The sequence below is a fragment of the Thermobia domestica genome, chromosome 5 (genome assembly GCF_964235325.1).
Source record: "Thermobia domestica chromosome 5, izTheDome1.hap1.1, whole genome shotgun sequence".
NCBI lineage: Eukaryota > Metazoa > Arthropoda > Insecta > Zygentoma > Lepismatidae > Thermobia > Thermobia domestica.
The window spans coordinates 276,941,420-276,957,868 of NC_137458.1; the positions used below are offsets into that span (position 1 = coordinate 276,941,420).

The following is a 16,449-nucleotide window of genomic DNA, read 5'->3' on the forward strand; positions in this document are numbered from 1 at the left end:
AAGGTTAGAAATTGTTAAAGTGGAAACAAAATACAAATACGAATAGGGATGAGCACGAGTCGAGCCAAAATACGACTCGACCCGAGTTCAATTCGAGTCGAGTCAAAGGTAATTTTCTTGAGTTGAGTTCCGAGCCAAATCGCTGTTTTCGAGGTCGAGTTTCGAGTTGAGTCAAGTTTGATAATGGCTCGCTCGGTCGTTCAGCTCGTTTTGAAATAATTGCCTGATTAGAGTGGAAAGCGAAAGCCATATGAAATGTAAGCAGTAATGTGGAATACTTTTATTGTTGCTCACGACAGGGGTGAATCTCGTCTCGTCCAGATAACGAGAAGACAAGAGTTTGTTTTTATTATTATTATTACGAGACAGCCTCAAATGTCGTAATCACCAATATAAGTATATAATGTAGTTCTTAAAATCAAGGCTGAGACCTGCACGGTCGTATTCTTGAGCCCAAGCAGAAGACCAACTCGGATAGTGATATCAACCAGCTCGGCTCATATCAACTGAGCGAACAACTCCAGTCTGATCGGCCCAATTGAGCCGATAACCTGAGCCGGCTCAGTTGCAACGAGCCATCGACTCAGCTTAATTAAACCGATGGCTCGAGCTTCCTCGGTTGGGATGGGTCACCTACTCGGCTCATGAGAACCGGTTCGAGCCAGCTAAGTTGAAACTAGTCCATCGGCTCGGTTCGACTCAGCTCAACTAATCCGATGGCTCAAAATTGGCTCGGTTGGGTGAGCTGTTGGCTCGGCTCACTTTTCGGTTCGGTTCGATAGTGAATGAGCTGTAAGCCGAGCCGATCGAGCCGTTGAGAAGCCTAAACTCGGTCCCAGCTGTTTTGAACAAGTTTGGCTGAAGCCTATAACTTTTAACAATTTTTGGCTCGAGCCCGCATACTAGCCCTTTCGGAACTCAAAACCAGAACGTGACCGATGTCATTGCCTCCTGAAGACTTCTCGACGACCGAGATCGACAGTCAATTATCTTTTACTATTCAGATATAAACCACATATCTTTTAAAGATTATATACTGTGTTGATATAATAATAATAATAATAATAATAATAATAATAATAATAATAATAATAATAATAATAATAATAATAATGGCATTAAAAGTTTCAAACTTGTCCTAAAATTTGGCAAAACTTACTTAAAATTAGAGATTTCGGGGAAAGGGTTCCGTACCTTCAAGATACACCTCTGCAACTACCCGAAGTTTAAACTCGAGCGTTCATTTGAAGTTTCATGTAGACAGTATTCTACTGTATGTTTTAAGGAAAATAGCTGTAATAAATATAACTGAATATCACGCAACAGTAAGGCATATAATAAACTAATTTTTAGGATATGTAGAGGTAAATATAAAAGCTTTGCTACAAAATACCTACACAGAGCATAATTCAATGATCTCTGAAATACAATGTAACAAAATAGTCTGAGATTCAGTCTAGAGAGCAATTGTTACTTAAAGAATGGACATACACTATTTCGAGAATCGAAACAAGACGGGAAATGTTTACGATACTTTCCGTCTCATCTCGATTCTCATCTCCAAAGCGAGACGAAAATTTTGAGTTAGCCTTGTCACGTCTCGAATGTAAAATGTTAATTCCCATGTTATTTTGTTTGTTTTAGAAACGAGATGAGAAATACCTCTTCTCGTGGGCAACATTAAACCAAACGGAAATATTGTTTCCAAATGTCACGTTTCTGCTTGTAATGGTATGACCTGAGCGATAATTGGTTCCTAGCTTTTAATCTTCTACGAGATAATAATAATCAGTATTAGTTTATTATTATTAATATTATTATTCCTGAAGATTTAATAGTTCAAGTATTGAAACATACGAGTAAACGTATGTCATCGCCGATCAATCGACATCAAAAATCCTAAAGTAACAAAACAAAAACAAACAAACAAAAAAAATGCGACGTGCATCCGCACAAGCACCTTGACCACTGAACCGCGATCGCTACGCGGCGAACGATTCGCCTTTAGTCTGGTTACGTTAGGTTTCTTTGTCTCCGCTTGCAAACTTGTATGTCATATTTCTTCGATTCAAAATGTCTTTCGTATTTCTTTTATGATGTCGGTAAAGTTTACATTAATAACTTAAGTTGTTCTTAAACCGTTGGTTCACAAGTTTGTTTTTTCTCCACACGAAACTACAGATATGACAGATTGAATTCTCATATTCTCCATTTCTTTCAAAGCAGTCTCCATTATCTGGTCAAAGACTTATTTCCGCCACGGAATTCAGTTAAACTCCGGATTTCAGAATTTCGGAAGTCGGAAACAATCCGGAATTTAGAAAATTCCGGAATTGAGAAAAGCTCCGGATTTCGAAAAATCCGGATTTTTCCGAATTCCGGAATATTAACGAAATCAGAAATTTCTAAATTCCGGATTTTTCCGAATTCCGGAATTATTCCAAAATCGGAATTTTCCGAATTCCAGAATTTGTCCGGTTTTACTTTCGGGAGTAGGGAAAGTAAAAATTCCGGAATTGGCTATCCCTAGTTTATACACAACCTTTCAGAACACTAAGCTAGTAGCTGTCTACAAACAAACAAGTAATGCAAAGCATTTTGTATCCTGCAATACGTCATGCATTAAAATCTGACAGGAGTTTCAGTATCTAACCAGAAATTGCCTGTATCTAGCTACTGGAAGCTAAGGTATGAAGAATTGTATTGTGTCTTATACAACCCTGCAAACCACTGAATATCTAAACGGCTTTCATTAAATCCAAGTTGAAGTACTCACAGTTACATCCATTTGTGTCTATATGATCGTGTTACTAAAGCTTACTGTATGATAGCGTTAGTTAGTAAGTCTTTCTCTGCTCTCCCGTAAAGTTGTGATTCAATCTACTACAGGATACAGAACCAATTATCAATTTAACCAAGTTGAGTATTACTACACATCTGCTTCCGCCTGTGTCAATTCTGGTCGATCTCGTTCACGCGATATGTTTGCTTTTTTATACCCCTTTCTTCGTTTACTGAACAAAACAGTAACTATTCTGAAATATACTACTGCGCATGCCTCATAGATAAATATTTCTGATGCCAATAGTTTCCGTTTTGTCCAAGGAATGTTCTTTTTCTTATTCCCAGCATGGCCCTTTTATTACATTATATGAAGAGCATGTAGGTCTAAATACCTCATGTATTACATAGAATGTAGGTTTAACTCTTCCAGCAAAGAAGGAACATGTGATCATAGTATACAACCCACAGAAGTGATAGCTGGCAATACAGTGGTCGTAATCCCTTAGGACAGAGGTGCTAAGCGTTGCCCTCCCCGCTAGTCTAGTGACTAGCACGTGCGCCTTTGGTGTATGGTGTCCTGGGTTCGATTCTCGGCGGTACAGTATTTATGATTTTTAACTGTCCTCGATGTTTCTGTGTTCGTGTCTCTGTCGTTATAAGTTATTAGAAAAAGCAAGTTAAAGCACAAGCAAGTAAAATTAGCAATAAATAAGTTACTGAAACTCATTCGGTGAGTCACTTAAAAAAAAGTGGATAAAGCACTGGCTTTTCGCGCCGTCTCTGCGAGTTCGAGTCTACCTCGCCTTGATTTTTTTTTTATCCATTTGAAAGAAAGTATTGTTCCTATTCGCTACAGGTAGTCATTTTTTTTCGTATTTTTCGCCGTCCTTCACAGTTAAAGTAACTGGCTATTCTTAATCTTTTTACGAATGATGGATCTTCTCTTTGGTTTTATGTCAAACATGCACACGTAATGAAAAGACGCCGTTGATAATAATAATAATAATAATAATAATAATAATAATAATAATAATAATATGAAATATTACTAGCTAACTCGCGTGCGTATTTGGACAATATAATTTTATATTATTATGTAAAAATAAGTAAGGCTGACTGGCGCCCCCCCCCCTAATTTTTTCGATGCACCTTTGGTCTCATCCCACGATCACCTGTTCTCTCGATATAAGTTATCGACATTTTTCCTAAAGAGGGCTCTGCCGTGGCCCCATGACTCCTCATGACAATGATTCTTCGTTCATTTTGCATTGAAATCGATTATTTTTCTGAGTACTATGAGTGCATACTGTCCAACGTTGCTCCCATCACTACACAATTTCCCGTTCTCTCGATATAAATTGCTAATATTTTGTTTGTAAGGGAGATATGGCGTTACAATCATTACGTTTGAAAAAGAATTGAGGAAGATATTGCCTTGCCACAAACAACACCTCTTATTATTATTATTATTATTATTATTATTATTATTGTTGTTGTTGTTGTTGTTGTTGTTGTTGTTTTACTTACCACTAATGTTGCCTACCTTTATTTGCAATGCAATGTGTTACTAAAAAGCAAATCAAATAACACTTCTCGCCATTCACGCTCCCGAGCGCGAAATAAATGATTTACAGTTCTCTGTGTTAAGGAAAAGCACATTTATTATATTATTCTTTCAAATAACACGTTTCACTAGTTACTTCACTTTCAATGTGTAATTTCATATCATCACTAACAATCATCTTGCTCCGATACGAAAATAACCCTCCTCCTGCAAAAAAAAAAAAAAAAAAAAGCCTCACCGTAGCGAAAGGGCGTGAATCTTCTTTAGGCGGTTAATCGGGTCCAATATTTCAATAAAAGAGGATAAGTCCCTGCACACAAATATTTCAGTAAAGGAGGAAAAGTTACTCAAACTTTCTGAATATCTATTTATGGGCGAAAATTTGGTTCCCTTGGAACTTTTTAAGGGTTTGAAGGGCCGCCATTTTGAACATTTTCATCTGATTATTCTGGTTAACGAACTCATCAAGATATTTCAACAATTAATGTTCGTGCCAAGTTTCGTCTCAATCCGCTGAAAATTAGGGTGGTTATGGCATTCACAAATAGCGTTACGTATACAGATAAATAGATAAATAGACACATAGAGGGAAAGAGAAAAAGTGTTTTGCCCCCTTCTCGCACCTGTGCTGCGTCAGAACTAAACCGGGCCTCTTTGCAAAATGTATTGACCAGCCTAACCTAAACACAAGCCTCTTACTTGCTAACGTAGAAACGTGGTCGAGTAGTGTAAGACATGTAGAAATTGTATTTTAATAACCATGAGTATGGATTCGAACCCCTCCACTTATATGTTTTTCTTTTTCCTTTTTGCAGCTACGTCGAAAAGTTCAATTTTTATTCTTTACTAATTGCAAATGGCGTTTAGATTCAAAATAAGAGGAATTTTGGTGGCATTTGTTCGGATATTCTTCTCTTTGGAAATGAAGAAAAAAATAAAAGCAATACGCAAAGACAAAAAGTATTATCAGTACTAAATATTACCAATAATAATTGCCACGAAAGACTAAATACGACCTCTTTTACCATCTCTCATGAGCTGTATGTATTATTAACAAAAAAATTTAAACACTACCTTACCGGAAATTCGAACTGGCGTCCTTTGCATTTGTGAGTCAGCACTTTAACCACTACACCAAGATCAGGGTATGGTGAAAGTTTAGTTGTCGGTGTATTTATTGTATTTATGTTTTATGTTCCCACTTCGACAATTCTGTCTCTTTTTTCTGCAGCTGTTTCTGGCTTTCTCTTTCGGTGTTGTACTTTATTTACACTATGCACTATTCGTATTCCCAGCTGCAATGTCTTATTCAGACTAAACTTTTCTTTTTCCCCTATGTAAACATTTGATTGATTTAATTCTCATACTCTCCACGAATGGAGCGCAGGAATGCCAGACTCGAAAAATAGGTGTATATTTACTTTCTTGACACATAATACATGTTTCCTATTACGCATTCAGTTAGAATGAAAGGAATAAAGACAAATTCTGACCAGAACATATAGAATAGGCTACTATTCAATAAATAATACCGTTAGAGTTTCGGTAAAGTATCTTTGCCGAAATCGTAACGATATCATTTATTAAGTAGTACTGTAGTACATGTTTTCGTCTGAATTTGTCTTTTACTTTATACAAGAAGTTCCAAAGCTAGAATGAGTGGTTTTCAGAACAAATCATATATTCTTTTCATTTTTATTCGTAGACCGCCATTTACCGGTCATTGCTCTAAAGAATCCAGTCTTTTGAGACAATGGTTCCAACCTGGGGAGCGCCCTCTAGAGCAGCGTTTCCAAACCTTTTTCAACTTGCGGCACACTACGTGTGTAACTTGAATTCTCGCGGCACGCTCATAGATATTATTATTATTATTATTATTATTATTATTATTATTATTATTATTTGCAAATATAAAATACCATGGTAATTTTTTTTTCGATTACTGATCTCACAGACATGAAAGCTCGATCACTGGTTTTTCCCTATGCTAATTCATTATGCTTATTTTTTATTCTAATTTTAAAATAGAAAGCAATTGCAATGAGACTGTTAAAAATACGCTTTCTTTTTCGAAAACTGTATCCAACCTTTCACTAAGAACGAAGATCACCAAATAACGAACGAAAAAACAAGTGTTTTGCACTTTTAACTTTGCTGTTTTAACCAAAACCGGTGCATATTATTGCAATCACAGCTGTTGAACAAAGTGTTGTTCTGTCATTCACGTGCGAATGAATGTTCTACTAACGTTCACTTGACGCGTACCATACAAGTGCTTCCATTTCTCGGTGTTAGTATGACTCTCAATTGAAGCGTAAACATAGCAGCTAACCGTGGAGATGTGTATGAGCCGAAATACTGTCTGCTACACAGTAATTGATGTAGAATAATATATTACAATTACAGTGATTTTTTTCAATGGTAGAAGTTGATAGTAATGTGAAATACAAAAATATGCATTTTTTCCCCTATGTCTTGCAATTTGGTTGGTATATATTTAATAATTTTATTTGGATTTCCTCGCGGCACACCGGTTGGGAAACGCTGCTGTAGAGCGTGCTAACTTTCTGACAAATATAAACTGAGAAATTACGAAAAATACAGCAACATTTGTAACGAGACGAAAACAATGTTAGAAAGACAAAAGCCATGGTGATTAAAACGAAGAGGTCGGTGTCAAATATAGAAGTAGGAGCGGAGAAAATAGAACAGGTGAGTAGTTTTCGAAATCTGGGGTAGTATTATTAGTAATGATATGAAATGTGAACGTGAAATAAAATCAAGGATAGAATTGGCTTAAGAAGCCTTTTGGAGGGGGGGGGAATACTATTTTGTGGGACCTTGAATAAAGGACTGAGAAAAAGACTCATAAAATGCTTCGTGTGGAATATTTCATTGTATGAGTCAGAGACATAGAGATTAAATTATGAGAAATAACTGGAAGCTTGAGAAATGTGAGTGTGGAGAAGAATGGAGCGAATTAGCTGGATCGAGCGGAAAACGAATGAGAGGGTGTTAGAAATGGTAGGGGAGAAAAGAACAATTTTAGATATTATTAAGAAGAGGAAGAGAAACTTGTAGAGAGACACTGGATAAGAAGGAACGGTATCATGAAGGACGTGCTAGAGGGTATAGTGGCAGGAAAGAAAGGGATGGGGCGAAGGAGACTACAATTAATGGATAATATCAAAACAAAAAAAATCGTACGAGTAGACGAAGAGGTTAGCGGAAGACCGTGGAACATGGAAGCTTCTCAGCTATGGCAAGTGAGCTGCCAATAATGGCAGAACATCTATGATGATTATGAGGATGATGATTTGTAATGAGCATTCATAATTTAGCTTTAACAAAGTTCACAGACAGTGCATTTTTGACATTTTGTCTCTCTTCTGGGAAGAAGGAGAACGTGAAATATGTAGAATTTACGAAGGGCATCTGGTAAACAAGCTTGGAAACAAATATTTTAATGAAACCAAACTTTAAAAAAATCCCCATAATTCAAGAAGTGTGGTTATATTATTTATATTACGTAATTAACTATTCAGTATGGTTAGGGTATAGAAAAGTACTTTTGTTTAATACGAATAAAACCGAAACAGTAACTTTCGATCATTTACGTTTGTTACCTACAGTAGCGAGTAGCGATATCGTGCGGCTCAGCTGTTCTTTTGTTTTCATGCGGGTCAACGGCGAAATTCTTACTGCTTCGCTGATTGGTGTATAAAAACAATCTTGTTCCTATCTAACTTGCAGAGCCTTGTTATGACCATTATCTGTGATTGACTTCTGATTTTTTTTAATGTATTTGATTTTTGTGTCTGTGTAATATGAAGACATAAAGCACAACTCGAATGTGTTCATGTTGATTAACTTATAAACTCAAAGACAATAAAGTTAGATTATCATTTGTTTATTGTACGTAGTTTGGCACACATGTTGTGTCCAAGAATAACAATGTCATTTTATTTACGTTCGTCGCCCTCTTTTGCCATACACGTGTCTGTCTAGATAGTTATGCAGACAGTAGCATGTGTCTCGTGGATTGGCATCATTCTTAAGCCACGAACACACCTTTCTTTCTTTTCTTCTTTTTTAAAAGTTATTAAATGCAGATTTGGTCTATCAATATTTATTATTATTATTATTATTATTATTATTATTATTATTATTATTATTATTATTATTATTATTGAGAAGAAGAAGAAGAAGAAGAAGAACAAAGGTAAAGAAACATAATTGCATGAAAATAAATGTAAATTTTATCAGCCTATGCTTTCTCTGCGTATACTGTTCGGAATTGAAATGCAACTTTTGGAACATTACACCTTCGTTCTAATCGGAAGTGACGTAATTGTAAAGGGTTATCAAATTAAACTCGTTCGATACTCCTGATAGGAACAGTTGATGAGATAGAATTGTATTGTTGTAATTGTTATACTTGTGGTATTAGCATATTAATCATTGTGAAACGTTTCGGTATTTGCAGGTTTGAAGGTTTCATTCTGTCAGTGAGCAGTCATCCAGTTTATGAGTGCAGAGCGATGTCAACCGCATGAGGTGTTCATTCGGATGAAGGCAGGGGCAGATCCAGGTGGAGTGATCGGAGCAATTGCCCCCCCCCTCAGAAGAGCACAGTTTTTTTTTTAATCTTATATATAAATAAAACCCATCCCAGAGTTTGGAGCTCTTAAAAGTAGCTCTAAGTAGCAGTATTACAACCCTACGCCTCCCCCCCAGAAGCTCGTCCTGGATCCGCCCCCTGGATGAAGGATACTGTGGAAATTCATATGTATCGAACCGTCTGCTGTTGTCAACACGCTCATCCACCACAGTACCTTTATGATCTGTGACAACAACATGCAACATTGCTTGGACGGGAAAGATTACTTCTTGTTGTTCGACCTGTGCGGATCATTCGTGCCCAATCCGCGATGGTCGTCTTCGATGCACATGCGTCTCCATAGACATTCTTCATCCGACGGAACACCTCAACCAGTTTACATCGGTCTGCATCTGCACTTAGGAACTGGATGATCCCTCACAGATCCGTCTTGGAGGGATTTGGATAATGAATGCATGGTTCAAACCTTATTCCTGTAAAAACCGAAACATTTGCGACACTTGTGGTACTTCGAGTATAGACGTTTGTTGTACTGGGACATTTGCGGTACTTCGAGTATAGACGTTTGTGGTACTATTCGAAATAACTTCTTGTTCTCCAAGTTAAGAGAGGATATTTTCGGGTGTTCAGTTAGATGATATGCACACAATATCAACTGTTATACAAAGACCAAATTTTATAACATTGGTCTAGCCAGCAAGTCGTTCTAGGGTAGAATAACATGACTTTTTCAGGGGACTCGGTGCTTTTTTGTATACTAAAAACACTAAAAATCTTTCAGAATATAAAATCATTATTAACTCGTCGTACATACGTACGTACAGTACATACACACCTTTCTCAGAATACTAAGAACATGTAAACCCATAAGGATCACTAATACAGAAAAGTGAAGAAAAAAAAAAACATTTATTAGAATATATGGTAGACATATCCGAAAGATGTAAACAAACGCTTGTTGTGATTGGCAAAAACTAAAGAAGTATAACAAATCCTTATCTGTGATTGGTCAAACGCCTGTTCATGATATTTAAAGGGAACTTCTAGAAATATTTATAGTTTTTGTTTTCTTTTATAGGTATCATTAACAGTTTTCCAACAACTATTTGCCAGTGTTTACTCAAAGTTGAAATATAATGTTCTTCTTTCTTCGTTCTCAACGAGATATTTCTAATTAGGAGAAAGAATTACGGAATTGTCCAAAGAACAACTTGCCTGCAAAGTGATTTATCACAAGTCACTCTATTTTCACAAGTTGTTCATTGTCATGAGAATATTTGGGGATTTTTGGTCAGATCTAGCTCGGAATAACTATGAGAGACAGTCAAAATTAACGTTCAATGAATTAGTTATTTATTTTCCTGATTTATAATAGAGTTCAATTAGTACATTAGAGATAAACACATAACAGTAACACATAATGTTAGGAAAAACACATTCTGAGGCAGAGCCTCGCCTCTGGAACTGATTTATAGTTATCTGTAAGCAGTGGCGTATTTGCGATTTTGTTTCGGGGAGGGCTTTGCTAACTTTCGGGGGGGCATTGCCTGAAAATGTGAAAATTGTGCAAGATATTTCATATACTTTACTATAGTAAGTAAGATTTCGGGGGAGCTTAAGCCCGGAAGCCCCCCTCCTAAATACGCCACTGTCTGTAAGTCACAATTCCTTAACCTTCCTCCACAAACACTGATTAAAATGGCAATTACATCCATTAATGTGCGTTTCCTGCTGGAACAGTGTTCTTCTAGATGTTATTGCTGCTTGCTCGAAATCCAATTTGATTAATTTCGGACTCCAATAATTAATATTAGCCTTCACCAAACTGAAAAGTCCCTGATACGTCTTACTAGCTCTTGTTGGTAAGAGGCTGAAGATCAAAGGGACAATATTTGTTTCTTCCAAGTTATGTTCCCGTTCTTGAAATTACGATACTGTCTTTACTGAAAACCCTGATGAAAAATTAACATATTAAATACAATTGCGGGGGGCTTAAGCCCGGAAGTCCCCTTAAATACGCCACTTTGGACAAAATAGTTCAAACAGCACCCTCCCAAAAGAACAATATTAATAGTAATTTTGGACTTTATTTCATTAGCCTTATTACTGTATTCGTCGTCTTGCAAGTGTCATAATGAGCCGGTTGATGAGGGTGTGTTTCAGTATCAGTTTAATCTTAATATGGGCGTGGTTGTCGTGTATCAATATTTAGGTTTACAACAAAATAGTTTCTTCCATTTAAATACGCATTTTCTTCGATTTACGTCAGGCTTGTCAACTATACGATAATTTATCGTGATATACGATAACTTTAGAACACATACTTTTTTCTTTTTATTTTGCAGTTTTTGAATGATCAAATAAATTGTAGATGCGCATTAAAAAATTATAAGACACGCACACACTGAGGTTTTTAATACTCATTCTCACTAAAATAAATCAATAACGATTCGAGAATTGGTAAATGGCAACCCTGTATCCATTTTTTAAAATTTAATCACGTTTATGAGAGGTGGAAATGTTGTTGTTCAGAGTAGTGTATATAAGGGTAAGAAAAAATGGCGAGGACGCCGATTTGGAGTTCGAAACTGAAGATTACTAACTAAGTTTATTATATATTATTATTATTAATAATAATAATAATAGTATTATACTTGTTTCTACAATTATCACGCACATAACGAATATACAGTATATTTTTGGAATATACGATAATTTAAAAGACGAAAATCGATAATTTTGTTGTCTGAGGTTGGCAACTCTGTTTGACAGTAACCCATAACATTTTGTTCAGCTCAATAGGTGCTATCGATTGCTGTATGTCTTATCTTTGAATATTACTGTGTTTTTCGTTATCCGTTCATAATATCATAGAATCTATTTATCTTTGTACTGAGGAATTTTTCTTATCATCGCTCTTGGTATAATGATGAAACAACTGTGTAACGTTGTTTGATTCTCTTAAATAAAAATCTTTAAACATACCTTTATACGTGCATTGTTACTTAGGCATTGACATTAGCACATAATAAACATTTATATAAATCAATTCAATATTGTCTATGGTATTGAATTTTTGTTTGACATCACATTCTTATTATAGAGAACGACACAATATCGTAAATACTACTATAATGTTGTGTTTAGGTGATACACAGATATGGTGTGCATGTATATTTTTTATGTGGTAGAAAAAATTCCCTGTACGATAGTAACGCGATGCAATAGCTATTTCACTGCGAGTCGACGATTTTCTGTATACTAATAGGGTTAATGGACCCCAGGAACTTACTCCGTTGTCCATGTCACCTAAATTTTTCTGCATGAACACATCTTTGGTATGTTTATCGAATGGACTAAGTTTGATTCGGATGTTCGGATGACTGGTTCATGTCCGTTCCTTGTCAGCTCCTGCCAATAGGCTTTGCGGTTGACAAATACCGCGTATATGGGTTTTCTCGGGGTTCTCCCGTTTCCTCCCACATTCCCTATTCCACCATTATCATCCATCTCAATCTCCTTTAGCCTTGGTGCATAATCATGGGACGTTAATAATAATAATAAAAAAGTAGCCACAAAGTGACACATCTGAGTACCTCGTGATTCATAGATACGTACGCACTTGTGGACTAGGAGACCATGTTCGATTTCTGGAGGAAGCTCATGCGAAGTTGTTTCTGATCCCACGTGAAGTTGTAGTTTTACGTCTGTTATAGCCTCTGAACTAAGACGGACGTTAAATTTCAAACGTACAAGATAATGTAACTTAGTAGACTGATTCTTGTAATTATAAATAAAATGGACCTTATGCAGAGATGTTCTGACGCGTGATTAGTGCCATACTAAAGAGTTCGACTAACATATGTATCCTGCAGTAGTCAGACATTTAGTATGATACTAATCACGCTTCAAAACGACTCTGCATAATGCCCAATGTGTTTTCATGTGGTCGGTAAGAAACAAAAACTTGTATCGATTTAATTATATACTATATACTAAATGCCCTTGTGAGGTAATATTTTACTCATTAGAACTTGTTTAGTTTGTTGATAATTATAATGACAGTCTTGTCAAATAATGTTTTAAGTGCTTTCCATTGTAACACTCGTCGTCTTGAAGGTTTTTATCTTTCAGATAAAGTTGACCCATCTAAACGGAATACGAGTAGCCTACGTAAATGTGGTTATTGAAATAGTGACGTAATACGCTTGAATGAGCTTCAACATGTTGTGTTATTGTTATTCTGTCGTAACTCGATTCGGGAAGACTTTCCAAGTTTCATTTACAAAGTGTTATTGTTCACTGTAGTAGTTAGTGCTGGATTTTGTTGGGCTGAATATACTTTTTTGTGGTTCTTTCGTCGGGTATTATAACAAGATGGACAGCAAACTTGAACCTACAGGTTAGTTGTTTAACTTCAATTTTTATGTGCCTTAAAGCACTTGAAGTAAGCTTTCTCACTACCAAATTTCAAACACGTAATACATGAGAACCCCCTGTCTTCCGTGCGCGAGGATACTTCATATTATATATTTATACGTTACCAAATTAAATCACTGCGTTGTCTTCATTATATGTGCTTAACATTCTATTTTTACTTTCTAGAATAAATTTTGTTGATTTCGATTCGAAAAATGTTAAATATTTTTAAATTTATATCATGATGCAGACCAAAATCCTTGTTGCATATAATGTAATGCGCTATAGCATATAAAGTACAAGGGCAAATAGGTACGTTCTTTTTTATTTTCGTATCAGTGGATAAGTAAATGAAAGTGGGTTTGTTACCCCCTTTCTAAGTTCGTAGATACTCAATGAATAATCCCTAAAAGTATGAGCGTCCAGCTTCTTCTGGAACTCAAACGGTCTTACGTATACTATATCCATACTTTTTCCTATATACTATTCTTGGATTCTCTATTCCGTAACGGGTTAGTTCTAGAGCGATAGGTCCCTCCGTCGATTCAAGATCATATCATTTGTGATGATGCAATCTCGTATCCATCAATTTTGTCCGAGTTCTCTCACATTTAATCAGTTCTTTGAAAATCATCCGTTTTCATAAGCCATCCGTCGTCTCTAGCCTAAAGGACATAGTAATGCAAATATAAACTAGCCATTTCATTTCTTTGGAATAATCGAGGCCCCGCGTAGCGTAGTCGCTAACACTCTCATCTTTGGTGAGAGTGGTTTCGGATTCGATTCCCAATGGGGACATTCGATCGAAAAACTGTAAGAGCTTTATCAGGCCATCCATTTTCAGTGAAGTTCCATTCACACCCAGGCAAATGCCGGGATATCTAAGATACAGGTCCCAGGCCGCTTTCTTCCTTCCCTTTCCTCGGATAGTGACAGCTCAGGGACGATATCCCGCATATGTGACGAGTTAACATGGCCATAGATGACAAAAGTCCAGAACTCTAATTCCTTACTCTAACCTTCTTTATGATAATCTATACATTTTTTCTTTATCTTTTGCTATTTACCCATATTGAACATAAGCTTTAAGAATCGTTTGTAATGCGTGAATAGTAAGAACATGAAACATAGTGCTGCCCACAGATGTTTTTTTAGGGTGCAGGTTGCGTCCATGAGATTATTTGAAGGAACGGAATTTTTCATTGAAAATTGTACAATAAAACTGCAGTGTGTTAATTTGGGGGGAGAAGAATAATAAATTTTGAGGGCAGAATGGTAAATTTTGTGTGAAGAATGGTAAATTTTGAGGGCAGAATGGTAAATTTTGAGGACAGAATGGTAAATTTTGAGGAAGATGAAAGGTAAATTGCGGGAAGAATGATAAATTTTGAGGGCAGAATGGTAAATTTTGTACGAAGAACGGTAAATTTTGAGGGCAGAATGGTAAATTTTGAGGACAGAATGGTAAATTTTGAGGGAGATGAAAGGCAAATTGGGGGAAGAATGATAAATTTTGAGGGCAGAATGGTAAATTTTGTGTGAAGAATGGTAAATTTTGAGGGCAGAATGGTAAATTTTGAGGGAAATGAAGGGTAAATTGGGGGAAGAATGATAAATTTTGGGAGAGAAGAGTGGTAAATTTTGAGGAAAGAATGAATTGTGAGATTGGTGGATTGCTACCAAGTTTTTTGGAAAATGAGTATCCCTAATTAAAAAACTTTTTTTATTATTAAAAGCTACACATCTAATAGTTTTTTTTTCTTCCGTACAATTTATGCTAATTGGTCCGTATTTCTATCACAGCCTTGCTCTGAATCCTTTTCTTTTATTCGGTTTTTCCTAGCCAATAGTGTGTGATTCCGTTGTGTTTCCTAATGTGTCCAATGGCCCCATCTCTTCTTTTCGAAATACTCTTCAGTATGCTCCTTTTCCTCTTTACCATTCCCAACAAATACTCGTTCATTCGGTATCCAATCCATTCTTATAATTTTCTACATTCTTCTTTATTACCACATTTCTCGACCTTCCATTCTCTCTCTCTCTCTCGCTCTCTCTCTCTCCTTTTTTTCCATACTGTCTAAGCCTGATTAATATAAAATCACACTATATATACACACAAGATTCCAGAGAGCTCCTTTGTGGCTAACTGGTTAGCGTAGGCGCCTTTGGTGTGGGAGACTCGAGGTTCGATTCCCGGCGAGAGCTCATGTGGTTTGGATTCCACGTTAATTAGTAGGTCCACGTCTCATATAACCTCGCTGCTGAACGGGACTCACATCAAATCAAAACAAGGTTTCAGAGTCTCGATTCCTGGAAATGCACAGAACACCCACACGGCTCTGTTCCTTGTTAACAGGCCACAAATCAAAGATAGCAATATGCGGCCCTCGTTTAGAAAGAGGAAAAGAAGTTTCCAAATTCCACCTTTTTTCTAGATTTATTTTATGTAATTTATCGCAAAAGTAATAACATTATGTCTATATTTCTCACTTGTTTTTCTTTCTTCTTTTCGGTGGGGATAGTCGGTCAAGAAAGTGAAACAACTTTTTCAGACCAGCCATCCTGAGGGAGGTTTTCCTGGGTTTTCCTAATTCACACCTGGCAAATGCCGGAATGTTACCTAACACAATAGTCCCGGACCTCTTACTTACTTCCCCATTCCTTTCTTCCTCCCCAATTCCCCGGGCTGTGTAATCGGCGAAGGACGCCATCCTTCATATGTGTGACGGGCTAACATGACCATAGATGCCGAAAGCCCAGAAATCTAATTCCTAATTCTTTCTTGTTTCTTCTTTTACCTAATGGTATCGGACATCTGACATCTACCAATCACAAGGGCTGAGCTGCTCTTTTGATAGTGGTGTGAGAAAAGGCTTTGAAATGGACAATACGTACAGTATCCTTTTACCACTAGTGTTGCCCAAGAGATGATTAGTAAGGTTTTCTCTCTTGTATCTTAATTGTAAAAGTCTCGTCTTGAATCTCGGTGTTTCGTAACTTAAAATAATGGTTTTTGTTTACTATTTGGAATAAGTGATTGTGGGAGATTGCTTATTGTTAT

The 16,449-nt window shown here is 36.5% G+C and overlaps 1 protein-coding gene across 3 annotated transcripts in view; it reads left to right on the forward strand.

The window, feature by feature from the left end:
* LOC145686640 (organic cation transporter protein-like) overlaps positions 1–16,449 on the forward strand; it is a 192,899-nt gene that overhangs the window by 40,253 nt on the left and 136,197 nt on the right. Inside the window, exon 1 of one of the 3 annotated variants that reach the window (XM_081760114.1) lies at positions 13,219–13,371. The exons of 1 other annotated variant lie outside the window; for it this stretch is intronic. In XM_081760114.1, the coding sequence (XP_081616240.1) occupies positions 13,347–13,371 (25 nt within the window). In that variant the 5' untranslated portion in view covers positions 13,219–13,346. Of the gene's footprint in view, positions 1–13,218; positions 13,372–16,449 lie in introns of those variants that run through there. One more of the 3 variants, XM_081760109.1, reaches the window with a different exon arrangement.